At 37.0% G+C, this 14,356-nt stretch overlaps 1 protein-coding gene across 1 annotated transcript; it reads left to right on the forward strand.

The window, feature by feature from the left end:
• Nucleotides 1-3,784: 3,784 nt before the first annotated feature.
• On the forward strand, nt 3,785-13,738 carry acvr1l (activin A receptor, type 1 like). The gene is made up of 11 exons (XM_079875385.1): nt 3,785-3,906; nt 5,044-5,116; nt 5,646-5,725; nt 7,753-8,004; nt 8,353-8,567; nt 9,900-9,999; nt 10,130-10,276; nt 10,372-10,647; nt 11,791-11,988; nt 12,117-12,247; nt 12,812-13,738. Exons 3-11 carry the CDS (start codon nt 5,659-5,661, stop codon nt 12,944-12,946), a joined length of 1,521 nt encoding a protein of 506 aa, XP_079731511.1. The 5' UTR covers nt 3,785-3,906; nt 5,044-5,116; nt 5,646-5,658; the 3' UTR covers nt 12,947-13,738.
• Nucleotides 13,739-14,356: the final 618 nt, after the last annotated feature.

The raw sequence follows: 14,356 nt of genomic DNA on the forward strand, positions 1-14,356 counted from the left end.
GTTATTAAAAACAAAAAAGCAAGCCCAGCCCAGATGTGAGAAAAAGTAACGCAAAAGTAACATAGCAGATTACTTTCCATAAAAGTAACTAAGTAATGGATTTAGTTACTTTTTAGGGAGTAACGCGATATTGTAACGCATTACTTTTAACATTAACTTTCCCTAACACTGATTTTATCAGATCTTTGACTGGTGTTTAAATACTCACCCACACCATTATAGGACTCTCCCACAGCTACATCTAAGCCATAGCAAAACCCAGCCGTGTAGATCTCATCAGCATACATAGTTGAGGCATCTGCAGTGCCATTCTGTTTGAATCACAGACAAATGATCCTAAATCATTTATGGAGCCATTTCCATCTAAACATGTAACACATTCTGTAAGATTGAATTTTCAGTTGAGAAGGAAAGTGAGTGTCAGAAAATCAAAAAGGAGGAGCAAAGATTTGAACAATTTTAAGGTTCAATCTGAAATCTCTGAAATCTGTTTTCTTGCAGTATTTCTGATTTGATTTGCTTCTTGGGAAACAATTTCCTACAACCTTAATTTGCTTCATGCAGTCAGTTGGACTTTGGCCCCTCACACACAGTAGTTGTCCGCGGATGTTCCTGGCTGTGGCATTCCCAGCTAGATCCAAACACTTCTGCTCTTCGACATCAGACACTGTGCACCATCTGACTGCAAAGAAAAAATAATAATTCAAAATGTATACTTTTCCAAATGAATGAAAACATCAAATATATTTGTTAATTGTTCACACTACCAATCAAAAGTTTGCATACATCATTTTTTATTAATATTACAGTCAGTCAAAAAGTGTAGGAAGGAGGTGACCAAAAAATTACACAAATCAAAACAATTTTATATTTTAGCTTCATCAAACCAAATCAATCTTAATCAACTTAATTAGGAGACACTTGGGATACAAACAGTATTGAATGAGTAACCATGTATGCTGGACAGTTGTCTTACATTTATCCTTCTTTTCCATGAATAAATAATATTTCTTTATATTAATTGATTAAATATTAATAAAATAATAAATTAAAATTCATAGGTAGGCACGATTTATATTTCCTACAAAAATACTGTCAAGCATTTAAGCATACATGCTTCAACGAAACATAAGTTTAGTTAAGTTTGTCCAAAACCTTTTCATAATCATTGCTATATGAAGTTCTCCAAGCAAGGTGAATCCTGTGTTCATTCTGATCCAGTGCAGAAAGCCAATCCAAACAAGATGTTACATCCAGCCATGTCTTAACAAGATCAGAAAGCTGAGAACATATATAGTACTTACTAATGTTGTTTTCAGTGGACATAGAAACCAGAACAAGCAGGAACAGAACCACTGCAAGGTGTCCTCCTGGATGATCCATGCTGACTATGAACAGTAACCTACCAAATGGGCTCAGACTCACAGGGTGCTGTGGGAAGTAAAACTAAAAAAAGGAAAAAGACAAGAAAAAAGGCTTGGGGCTCATATTGCTCCCTTTTTAGGGTACCCAGAAGTCTCAGAAACCAAGAGGGGAGGGAAAACTTTCCATTAGGTCTTTACTGAAGTTTCTCTGCTTTTTTTTTTTCTTCTTCAGATCTAACATTGTTAGGTTATTTTCCACTTATCCGATCATGATGGGCATCTAGTGTTTCTTTCCTTAACCAATGGGACCTCATGGCATGCAAGCTCTTGCACACTTCACTGCACCTGGCACCCGGGCAGGTCAGATCATTTCTGAGGTTATAATTAAGTAAGATACAATAGCTTTTTGTGGACAGCTTCTAAAGCCCCTCAAGATTAAACCAAAGGTCCTAAACTAGCCAAGTTTGATTAGAGATATGGATGGAGGGGCAACAGGAGGTTCTTTTGTGCCACTATGCAGTTGAGGAAGCATATAGGCCACTTGATACCTTCTCTGAATCCTAATTCTCATGTCACCTTCTCCATAATCAATGCTTTATTGAAGGAGACACGAGTCAGCTAAGGGATAGGAGACAGCATTTCAGAGCCAAAAACAAACCTATAAAGGTACACATACAATGATGCCCACATGTAGCCAAAACATTACAAAATCCTTGTTAATAAATGCAAGAATTTTTTTTAAGTATATATGGGTCAATGATGTGACGGGTCATTTTTTTTTGTCCAAAGGCCTTAATAATAATAAAAAAACAAATATATAACATCCAAAGTATGTAAGGTAGTACAACTTGATCTCTTTTACTGAATCCAAAAGGTTTTAATTATATTTTACTACATATACAGGTATTTTAAAGATTTTGAAGTGTCAAAAGGTAATTCGGTAAAACCGATATAGTAAATATTTAAATGGAATAATATTGTTTTTAATAACTAAAGGAACTACAGTAATACAAATATAAAGCAGATAAGGCTCTTTTTTTTTTTTACATTTCCCCTTTTCTCCTTTCCCTGTGCAATGTTTTACTTGAATATGTTGGAGTGTTTAGAGTAGTCCAATAAATTATTACATTTATGAGATCAGTGATAATTTGTTTTAATATTTCTTCTGTGGTACACACTATATACTATCTCAACATCAATGTCAAATCAGTTTTTAACTTTCAAATCAGTGGTTAAACCGAATGACCATCTTGTAAAAAAAATGTCCATCTTGTAAAAAATGACACAAAACAGTGTTAATTGATTGTACAAACCACAAAATCTTAAACTAAAAACACTAAGTAAACTAAAAAATGGTTTCAAATATAGTTATATCTCCATTCTATTTTTTTTAAACTTTTAAAAACCTTATTCGTCAATGACCCATATGTATATATATGTACTTTTTTTTTTTTTCACAGCAGCAAAATGGCTCAAAAATGGCTAACGGTACAATATTTTATCAGTAAAGTCAGACTTTAAAGTGTTAACTAACTTCAGAATGCTATATTCAGTAACTAGATATATCTCTCTATGTTTCATGTTGTTGCATGCCAAGGGGGGGGGGGAAGTAAAAGTGCATTTCCCCCAGAGTTGCAATTGCGTTCCACACAACATTGACCCCCATGACATAAATGCCCCAAAAATTGCATTGCTTTGATTATACATGAAAAATCTATGATATTGAGTGGAACGGAATTGCCACTTGAGGGCCGTCAGACGACTTATCTCCCTGCCCTTTGGTGTCCCTGACTCCATATCCTTTTTTCCGCATACAGAAAATGACACGGTCATTAATCAACAAGCTATTTTAGAGCAAAAAACTGTCAGGCCACTGGCTCCTTGACTATTATGGCAAGGACATTTGCTTTCCTTAAGCAGATGTGTGTCTCTTTAACAGATTGTAAATTGTAATAAAAATGATCATACACTTTTAAGGTAAACTGATAGGCCTACATGGAATTGATGGGCAGTATAAACTTATAGGTGATGTAAAACCAGGCTATTCCTGTTATATATATATATATATATATATATATATATATATATATATATATATATATATATATATATAGCCTTATTGCTATCCTAATGTTCGTCTTGGAAAGAAGCATCAAGATGTAAATTAAATATTGTAAAATAGATTGAATTCATCACTATAGAGAAAAGAGAAAGAGAAAATTGGGCACTGTTTGTTGACGAACTAAATTTCTACCTTCGTGAGGCTGAGCCAAACGGTTTTGTTTAAAAGTTGTGTGGGACAGAAATGTGTCGTTACAAAATAGTCAAATGCTGTTTTGTGCTTCCTGATCCTCACACTCGGCGGACTGTGGTATCCCACAATGCTCTCGCGCTTCAGTTGTTTATGGTGACGTCACGGCGCAGTCTTTTCAGTCTCTCTGGGTGGCGGCAGACAGTCTGTCTGCGCTTAAAACACGACTTCGAATAAAACAGTGAAAACACGGAACGTTAACACAAACATGAATCTGCATTGCAGCTGAAGGTAAAAGCGATCTTCAATGTCACTTTGAATTGTTGGAATTAAATCCAGCGAGGAGATAATGGTCGTTGTTAGCACAGTTAGCACAACTGCTGCAAACAGGCCGTTTGTTAGATACAGTAATAATACAGCGGTTGTCATGATATGCGACAGCCTCTGTTTTTGCGAGTTGTTTTATACTTTTGTTGATGTTTGTGCGTGGATCGTTGCTGTTAGAGATCTTTGATAATAATGTAGCGACTTGTATCTGTTAAAGCAGATCCGTAGTGTTATTGTCGCCCACCTTCGTGAATACAAGAGCCTTATGTAAATAGTCTGCTTGTATAAAAGGTTTTCATTAACAATTATGGGTGTAATACCATTGTATGTCGGTCGTCTTGATTGTTTTGTTGCATGTAAGACTTTGTGACAATAAAGGCTCGCTCTGGTCTTTACTGAAAAGCCTCCCACGATCACTGAAATCTGGAAATACCAGTGCATGTAAAACTGCGATTACCAGGTCTATACTATTCTTAACTATTACACTTGCTAGAAAAATGTAACGTGTACAAACTCTTTGAAATCATATAACACTAGCCTTTATGTAATATGATCCAGGTTGTAAGAGCTTCCGAATGTGGATGAAACCTTGAAACAATATTGTCAAAGCTTTTGGAGAAAAAAATGTTACGACGTGAAGTGAATTTTTCAGATTTCTTCACTATTTCAAGGCCTCTAATGTTAGAAAAAATACATTTATCATGCGAACTACTTTGTACAGACAGTCAGATGTTGTTTCTTCCATTGAAGCACAGGATGTTGCTGTCATTAAAGTGAAAGAGCAATCATTCATTAGAATTTTCACTCATTGTTATGCTGATAATCTAATTTTTTAATGGGTAAAAAAAAACAATTCTATTACATTAGAAAAATGCAAAACAGAAGCATTTAGGGATCCTATGTCTTTGTAAAACCATAACTTTTAAACATGGGTAGCATCAGAAGGGAATCAGCTCTCTTACTATCAGTGTAAAGACTCCCAGGCTCCCTCTTATCTTGTCACTCACTCCTTCCTGAAGAAATGACCAGGGAAAATTCACCATTGTGGGAAGAAAAGAAAAATAGTTTAACATGCTGCTATTGTTTCGATCTTCTTTTTAGGATCCAATGGGAAGACAGAGTCTTGCTGTGCGCATACTGAAAGGCAGTGCTGAGAGTCACCTGAGTTGTACAAGTAAGCCTATCCTTGTCACCCTTGTGTAAAATTGCATTTTGGTCATTTTGAATTACTTTTTTTTTTCTTTCTTTTTTTTACGGATTAAAGAGGCATTAGATAAAATTATGCAACAAGGACTCTCAGTCTATAATTAATCATGACTCCCTGATTTGTGTCCTTGAATATTACATCGTTACGGTGAGTTCCTACACCCCCAAAATGCTTGTTCCTTTCTGCCTCTCCTAATGTGCTCCTCCACTGTCTTTGAAGTCTTCCTAAATGGGCATCTCTCTCTCTCTCTCTGCTCCGTTGGCATGGAGACAGACCCCTGTCTGAACACACACACATACACAGGAGTGAGAGAGGCAGAGCACAGCTGCACTCTTTAAAAAATGTAATTAAGTCGTCATCTTTGTGTGTGTGTTTTTTTTTAATTAGTGATTGATTCTGGCCCACTGTTTTGCAGAAGTTTTATTTAAATTGGACAGGTGATATGTGGTGTATCTTGGTTTAAATGTGCATTTGTAACACCTCGCTTTCCTTTCAGTGCAGTGAACCAAATGGGGCATTGCAGCACCCGAATCATCGTCCTTTTCCTGCTTCAATTCTTACGGACATCGGCTAAAGGTAAAGACCTGGCAAACATAAATCCTTTTTTTTATTTTTTATTATTATGGTTTTATAATGTTTTTTAAGTTATTATTATTATGAATAAGAATTGTTATTATTATGAATAATATAACTATAATAATACCAATTATCTTTAAAAAATACTAATAATTATTGTTATTTATTTATTTTATGTGATGTTTAGTGATGGGTAATTCTTAAAGTCCCCCTGTGGTGAAAATCAAGCTTTTAATGTTGTCTATATGTCTATGTGGTGTTTTTAATATGCTTTAAGACAAACCATGTTCAAATTCATAAGTCAACACCATTGCTGAGTATTTTCTCCTTAAAGGGATAGTTCACCCAAAAATGAAAATTCTGTCATCATTTACTCACCCTCAAGTTGTTTCAAACCTGTAAGAATTTATTTTTTCTGCTGAACACAAAAGATATTTTGAAAAATGTCTGTAACCAAACAGTTGATGGACCCCATTGACTTCCAAAGTATTTTTTTTTCCTACTATGGAAGTCAATGGGGTCCATCAACTGTTTGGTTACAGACATTTTTCAAAATATCTTCTTTTGTGTTCAGCAGAAAAAAATAAATTCTTACAGGTTTGAAACAACTTGAGGGTGAGTAAATGATGACAGAATTTTCATTTTTGGGTGAACTATCCCTTTAAAACTGCAGTGAACCAAAGACAGTCTCAAAAAAGCGGTTTGAAATTGCTGGTGTTTCTGACGCCACAAACTACCTTGTAACCAATCACGTCAACGAGTGGATCTTTTGAGTGGGTGGAGGTGGGGCCAATTTGCATATTCATAGAACAGTGTATACTAAATGAGGCAAGGGTGTAGAGTTACATTCAAGCTATTTTCAAGACATGAAGAACTTTTTTTTTTCTTTAAAAAAAAACTTTTTAAATATGTAATTTTGGTAATAAACAGTGAGTTTTAAGGGATACAATGATTGACTACAGGGGGACTTTAATTGCCAACTCACAAACCCGAACATACAGATATGTCAGGGGACAAGTTTGTTTGTGTTGTTTTTTTTTCCTCAGCATGACTGAAAATTAATCCGAAGTGTCAGTAAAGTCATTTGTAATGTTACAAAAAGATCTCTATTTCAAATAAATGCTGGTCTTTTGAACTTTCCACAAATATATGAAGCAGCACAACCGTTTTCAGCTGTGATAATAAATTGGCTGCTGAAAATTCAGCTTTTTCACCGCAGGGATAATCGTTGATATCGTACTTAGTACTATTCATTTACTAGTTAGTATTTAGTAGTTTTAGTGAACAGTTTTTGGTACAAACTGACAGCTAGTTGGTTTTCTAAAGAAGCAGACTGGAAACCTCTCAATGAATTTCCTTTAAAAATGAAAAATCTGCCATCATTCACTCAAAAACTTATATGACTTTGTTTTGTTACCACAAAAAAAAAAGATTGTGTTCTGCAGAAGAATAAAAGTCATACAGGTTTTGAGCCAGATGAGGGAGAGTAAATGAGGACGGAATTTTTATTTTGAGTAAACTTTCCCTTTAATGAATGGAGCTGGCAATGTCAACCATCTTTTGCCATTCATGTGCCACCAATAATTCATAGTGAATTCATTCATAGTGAAACTTTTAGCCACAGCACTGTAGGAATGGTGTACCTAGTAGTAGTTGTACTTTCATTAGGTGTCAGTGTCCTCTCTTCTCGGGCTCTGTTAGCGTGTCTCACGAAGGGCATAAAACATGAATGCTGGGTTAATTGATCTGTGTCACTGATGCTCTCTGGCCTTTATCCTGTGTAGTCAGTTTGTAAAGTCGACAGTTCAGTGTCACAGGAAATGAAGGCAGGGAAAAGGGAAGAAAACAGTCTCAGTTATCAGACAGAGTCTCTCGTCTGTGAGGACTGGCGTCATGCTGCTCTTCCTTAATTAATTTCATTGTTCCCAGAGTTTTTGCAGCTGGGGATAACTGGCGACAGACTGGGTCCCTTTTTCCTAGGTTTTTTTATTTAACTACCTCACTTTCTGTTTTCTGTCTCTGTCCAGATGTCTCCATTGACTGCATGTGTGTCGGCAGTGACTGTAATGAGCAGCAGTGCACCGGAGACCAGTGTTACACCTCTGTTATCATTATCAACGATGTGACGACGTTCAAACGTGGCTGCCTGATTGGGGCAGAGAGCAAGCGCATGACCTGCTCTGCAAATCCCTCTGCTAGTCACATCGTTGAATGCTGCTCCCAACACATGTGCAACGCCAACGTCTCCAAAGAGACCCTTCTACGACTACTGCTGACAAGTAAGTCAATTCATTCAAATTCTAGAGAAACAAGATTTGTAATCTGCAACCTGTTGGTGATTTGAATACCAGTTTTGCTGTGGTACTGTTTTGTAAACAGGGATCAAGAGTAAGGACTTTACTGACTAAAGTTCAGATATGTACATGCCCTGCAAACAATTTCACTGACCATCAAATTAAATAAGAAATACAATTATTTGTTAGTTTTAATTTAAAAAAAATTGTTTAGTTATAGTTATTTAATTATAGTTTAGCAACTAATAAATCATGTGGCTCAAAGATTTTTAATTTAATACATGGTAAATTGTAAATGTATGGTAAATCTATTTGCTTGTGTTTTCTGAAAAGGTCCAGAATCAGAGAAGGCTGTGCATTACCGTGTGGAGATGTTGGTTCTCTTTGTGTTCGGGCCATTTGTGGTTCTGGGTTTGCTGTCTGTGCTGGCTTTGCTGGTGTGCCGTAGACTCCATCATGGGCGTCTGGAGAGACTGCATGAGTTTGACACTGAGCAGGGAGCCATCGACGGCCTTATTGCATCTAACGTTGGAGACAGCACACTTGCGGTACTTTATCATTATAAACACTACAACTGTTTCTGAAATATATATTGTATATTACAAATATCAGGACCTGTATGGAATATGTTACATTTATTTTATTTGGTGAGTGAATTGTAATGGGAAACTTCACTCATGAATCCATTGATGTTCACTCATTCATTCAAAAGTTTGGGATTTTTTAAAAATGTTTTTGAGTCTCTTTTGCTATCCAACACTGCATTTATTTGAATAAAACGGTCAAAACAGTAATATTGTGAAATATTACAATTTAAACTGTTTTCTGTTTTAATATAATTTATTCATGCGATGACAAGGCTGAATTTTCAGCATCATTACTCCAGTCTTCATTAGCTATGTTTCCATCCAAAGTTGCAAATTTAACTTATGTCCAAAAAAAATTAGAATATCGCATAAAACATTGCAGAATAAAGGACTTTTTCCATCTAGTGAGTCGAAGAGAACAAAGTCATCACATCCTGATAAACTGGTGCTAAATATCACTAAGAAATGTAGCAGAAGCCACTGTATATAATAATTTTCATAATAAATTACTTGCATCTCAGAGCTCGCAGACGAAAAGCAGTAAATGTGTTATCTTACTTTCGGAGGCTGATGCTGTTGTTTTGGGAATGCAGTCATGTAAGAGAGTAGAACTAGAGGTAATTATACCGAACCACTTTGACGATCCTTTGCTCAGGCATTACAGAACAACCAAAACAGCATTTCAGATGCTGTACAAGACGGCTTGCTGGTTAGATCAGTTATACCATCCTATCATGCAAAGTCACATGATTTTTTTGATGCGCATCAAGGAATTTATTTCGATAAATGTGTTTCCATTGCAGTTTATGCGCATGTTCCGACTAAAATGAGCGCATACGTTTTTTTAATGCGCATTTTTTTAAATTGATGTGCATCTTGGCATTTCCATTCACGGTTTTTCGCAAAATGTGAATAGGTTTATGGAAACATAGCCAATGTCAAGTGATCCTTCAGAAATCGTTCTAATATGCTGATTTGATGATCAAGAAACATTTCTTCTTATTAGCAATGCTAAAAACAATTGAGCTGTTTTGTCTTTGAATAATAGAAAGTTCAGAAGAACAGCGTTTATTTGAAATATAAATGTTTTTATAACAATGCAAAAGTCTACAATGTCACTTTTGATCAATTTAATGGAATGGACCAGTGCTAAATAAAAGTATTAATTTCGTTCAAAATAAAAAATCGTACTGACCCCAAACGTTTGAATAGTAGCGTATGTTGCGGTGGTTTTGTTATGTATTCCTTCTTTTAATGGTTAGATATTGACTCATCGGTCTTGTTGTTTTCTAGGACCTGATGGATCATTCTTGCACATCAGGCAGTGGTTCAGGACTGCCCTTCCTGGTGCAGAGGACAGTTGCACGGCAGATCAGCCTGGTAGAATGTGTTGGTAAGGGCCATTGGGTTTTTGGGGCCTTTGTATCGATTACACAATTATGTAATCTCTGTCTAGACAAATGTGCCCCAAATTGGGGACGGTGATGTATGTGATATGATTTCTTCGTGTTTTATGTTCTCAGGTAAGGGACGGTATGGTGAGGTGTGGAGAGGTCAGTGGCAAGGAGAGAATGTAGCCGTGAAGATCTTCTCCTCCAGAGATGAGAAGTCATGGTTTAGAGAGACCGAAATATACAACACTGTTCTACTACGGCATGATAATATATTAGGTGAGTCAGACATATTTTTTTCTGACTCATAAAGAGAGAATAGGATCTTTTCAAAGCATTGTGGCTAATGTTATTTTAAACTCTTTTCTTTGCAGGATTCATGGCTTCTGACATGACCTCCCGAAACTCTAGCACTCAGCTGTGGCTCATCACACACTATCACGAGAATGGCTCTCTCTATGACTACCTGCAGCGTGTTGCCGTGGAGATGGCAGATGGACTGCACATGGCGGCGTCGGTAGCCAGCGGGCTGGTGCACCTGCACACGGAGATCTTTGGCACTGAAGGCAAACCGGCCATCGCTCACAGAGACCTGAAGAGCAAGAACATCCTGGTGAAGAAAGATCTGCAGTGCTGCATCGCTGACCTGGGTAATAATCTGCTGTGCTTTTGTTTGTTTTTTTCTTCAAATTTGACCCTGTACACATAATATATATATTTTTTAATTCTTTTTAAAATAAATTTTCTGCAAAATGTAATGAATTTCTTGTAGTAACTGACCTTACCAAGGCTGTGCGGACACGAAAAACGTTTATTAAATCAATAATAAATAGTACAACTTATAGGTACACTAACTTCTTCTTTTTTTTATCATCAATCAATCCTTCTTCCAAAACGTGTTTTATCTTACCCTGATTCACTATGGTAAGCCTATTGTAAGTGTTTTATAGACCTGACAGGATGGTTTTCGTTGGAAATTGTATACTTGTATTACTCGTCTGTACGCGTCTTGTCATATCCGTCAATAGAGAAAAGTTGCTCCAGCTACTTTGACGCGTGTGTGGTGTGGGGGTGTCATAGGTTAGTTGTCACAACGAGCGAGAAAGGTTGACAATGGAGCTCGCGAAATCTCCAGGGAATCAAAAAAACAAAAGCAAAATGCAGAACAGAGGAGAGTTTGCTGGCACAAAGAGAACGCGACTGGGCTCGTACTAAAATGAGAATCAACATTGGCTTGCCTCTTCGGACATGGCAAGAACTGAGGGATTTGAAATGGTTTAAAAGTGCATGGAGATGGCGTTTTTATTACTCAACAGGTGAACATGTCTTTTGTAGCTGCATTTGACCACATGAGCGTCTACACTATAAAATTAATCCAATCGAATGCTTTTTGGACTACTTCTGGTAGTAGTAGTCGTAGTAGTTCGACTACTTTGACTTCACTTAAGTTTAAAAGTTTGGGGTCGATAATTAAGTCTCTTATGGTCACCAAGGTTGAATGTGTTTGATCAAAAATACAACAGAAATATTGTGAAATATTTTAAATGAACTGTTCTTACAAAAGAACATTTATTTAAAATAGAAATCTTTCGTAACAAAGTAAAAGTCTTTACTGTCACTTTTTATCAATTTAATGCATCCTTGCGGAATTTAAATGACTGAACAAATTTAAATTACTGAACAAAATTTTAGTGTATAATAGAAGTAGTTTTACATATAGACACACTAGGGATTCACAAATGTACTTCTCTCCTTGGTCTTCTGTTCATTCCCTTCCCTGTATCTTTCTATAGGTCTGGCAGTAACACACACGCAGTCTGATAATCAGCTGGATGTGGGAAATAATCCTAAAGTAGGAACCAAGCGCTACATGGCACCGGAGGTTCTAGATGAGACCATTCAGACAGACTGTTTTGATGCCTATAAGAGGGTGGACATCTGGGCCTTTGGTTTGGTGCTGTGGGAGATCGCTCGCAGAACCATCAGTAACGGTCAGCTCACTGGACACTCAGAAATATCTCATTATATTTTGTCCGTATTTAAGGGCAATACAGTTATCTGTTCAGACAGTTGTCCAAATGAATGCTCAGTGACTGTTTCTTCGACTGTTATCCTGTAGGAATCGTAGAGGAATACAAACCACCTTTCTATGACCTGGTGCCTAACGACCCCAGCTTTGACGACATGAGGAAAGTGGTTTGTGTGGAGCAGCAAAGGCCGTTCATTCCCAACCGCTGGTTTTCAGATCCTGTAAGTACATCTCTGTGTCCCTGTAAACCTGTCCAGTGGATGTGTTAATAGTCCACTCATATAGAGTGGTGCAGGATTGAGTACTTAAACCCAGAGATGAGTTAACATTTTTTCACTTCTAGTTGAAATGTCTTGAAAAAGACTTGCTAACAAGTGGCTAAATTGGCCTACAGAGGTTGTGAGGGACATTCCGCGTCATCACACCTTCGATGAAAACTAATCTGCTCACTAGTCTGCTTTTACAGCCTCATCGCAAACTATTCAAGCATTCCAGCTTACAGATTTTAAAGACTGAAAGAGTTGTCGAAAGTTTAGTGGTGGTCGTTTATATCATCATAAACTTTTGTTGGTCACAGATCTTATTTTCTGTTATAATCTAAAAGCAAATTTAAAAAGTCCTATTGGCTTTTTGTTGAGGGAATCAGGGTTTTCTCTGCAGCACTCACTATCTTTAGTAGTTGTGATTCCTGTAAGAAAAATAAGGAACTAGATGTCTGATTATGCTTCTAAAACATTGGATCCTCACCATGATCTGAAAACAAGTGTTTGTGTGTGTGATCACAGACCCTGTCTGCTCTGGTGAAGCTGATGAAAGAGTGCTGGTACCAGAACCCATCGGCTCGACTCACCGCCCTGCGCATTAAAAAGACTCTGGATAAAATCCACAGCTCCCTGGAGAAAGGCAAAATCGACTGCTGAGAAGAACTACTGACCGCTCATTATACAGACACTGCTATATCCAGACCATTGGATTCGAGCGCTGGCATCTGTCCCGATCCTGTTTATTTGCTTTGTTCTTCCTGTCCATTGGCCTAAAAACGTTTTATAGGGAATTCTGCTCTTTTATGGATTGGTTTCCCCACTGAACCCGGTGGGACTCCTATTTCCCCTCAAGAAGCAACATAAAGAAGAGATGCACAGTCAAAATATAGACACAGTCTAACAGGCCTTGAATTGAACTCTCTTTCATGGATTTTTTTTTTTTTTTTTTTTTTACACAATCACATTGTCTATTTAACCATTGGCAAACTTTTAAGATTTGTACTTTTCGGAAAAACGAAGAGGACAGATTCACCCGCTGAAATGCAATCAGTACCCATAGTGTGTGTGTGTGTGTGCGCATGATTCTTATTACAACCAGAAGAACTTTATAGCTGTAATGTCACTTGCTTTTAGAAATCTGATGGTTTTTGAGCTTTTAAAAGGTCCCAATAATTCTTGTAGATAAGTTAGGCAAAACTCACAGTTTTTGAATTTGCTACAGTGGACTTGTGTTATAAAGCTCTTTGGTTACAAAATGCCACTATGTACAGTAGAGAACTACAGACTGTCTTTAATTAGGCTTGTTTAGTGATCAGACTTGGTTAAAGGTATAGTTCATCTAAAAATGTCATTTCAAACCCAAATTACTTGACCAAGAACTGTCGAAATCCCTGAAAGTGACATAAAAAACAGTTGTATAGGTTTGTAAAGACAAAAGGGGTGGGTAAATGATGACAGAATTGAGAAACTAAGAACTATCCCTTTAATTCCCAGTCTGGTTATGCTCATAGCACCCCATGAGGGCTTCCTTTGACAAGGCCTTTCTGACCTGTTGCCTCTATGCCTGCCTGACAAAAAAGCCATTGTAGCACATCATAGTGCTTTTTTTTTGTAGCTGTTTGTCTTTCTCTTTGCCCTCACCGGCATGCATACTTGATGTTTCTTCACTGACAATCAGCCGCTGTCCAGTAGGCCTAAATTATTTGCTAATGTTGTGTACAAAACCCTATTTACGAGTGTTCAAGCTGACGCGTCAACACACTAACAGAGCTATTAAGTCATAAACACTCTGGTTTTGTGTATTTGTTTATCCTCACGCTTTTTCACTTTTGTATCAGTTTTCAACATACACCATAAACCGAGAGAATTTTAAAACTATTTAAAAGTGCGGCGTCACTCTAATATAGGATTTATGAGGTTTACAAAGGAAAACACTATCGTTACATCCCAAGTCGAAAAGGTTTGTGTACGTTGCTTATGGATTGAGTTGAGTGAAGTTGTGACGTTTTTTAGGAATTTGAAGATGCCGTCATGACACGGCTGTGTAGCGCTCAACACTGGTCACTT

Source organism: Squalius cephalus (genome assembly GCF_949319135.1).
Source record: "Squalius cephalus genome assembly, chromosome: 7".
Lineage (NCBI taxonomy): Eukaryota > Metazoa > Chordata > Actinopteri > Cypriniformes > Leuciscidae > Squalius > Squalius cephalus.

Bases quoted from the DNA above. Each gene is read 5' to 3' on its own strand.
- acvr1l (XM_079875385.1), top strand. From the start codon at position 5,659: ATGGGGCATTGCAGCACCCGAATCATCGTCCTTTTCCTGCTTCAATTC. The intron at 5,726-7,752 runs GTAAAGACCTGG...GTCTCTGTCCAG, and splicing joins CTTACGGACATCGGCTAAAG to ATGTCTCCATTGACTGCATG. The intron at 10,277-10,371 runs GTGAGTCAGACA...TTTTCTTTGCAG, and splicing joins ACGGCATGATAATATATTAG to GATTCATGGCTTCTGACATG.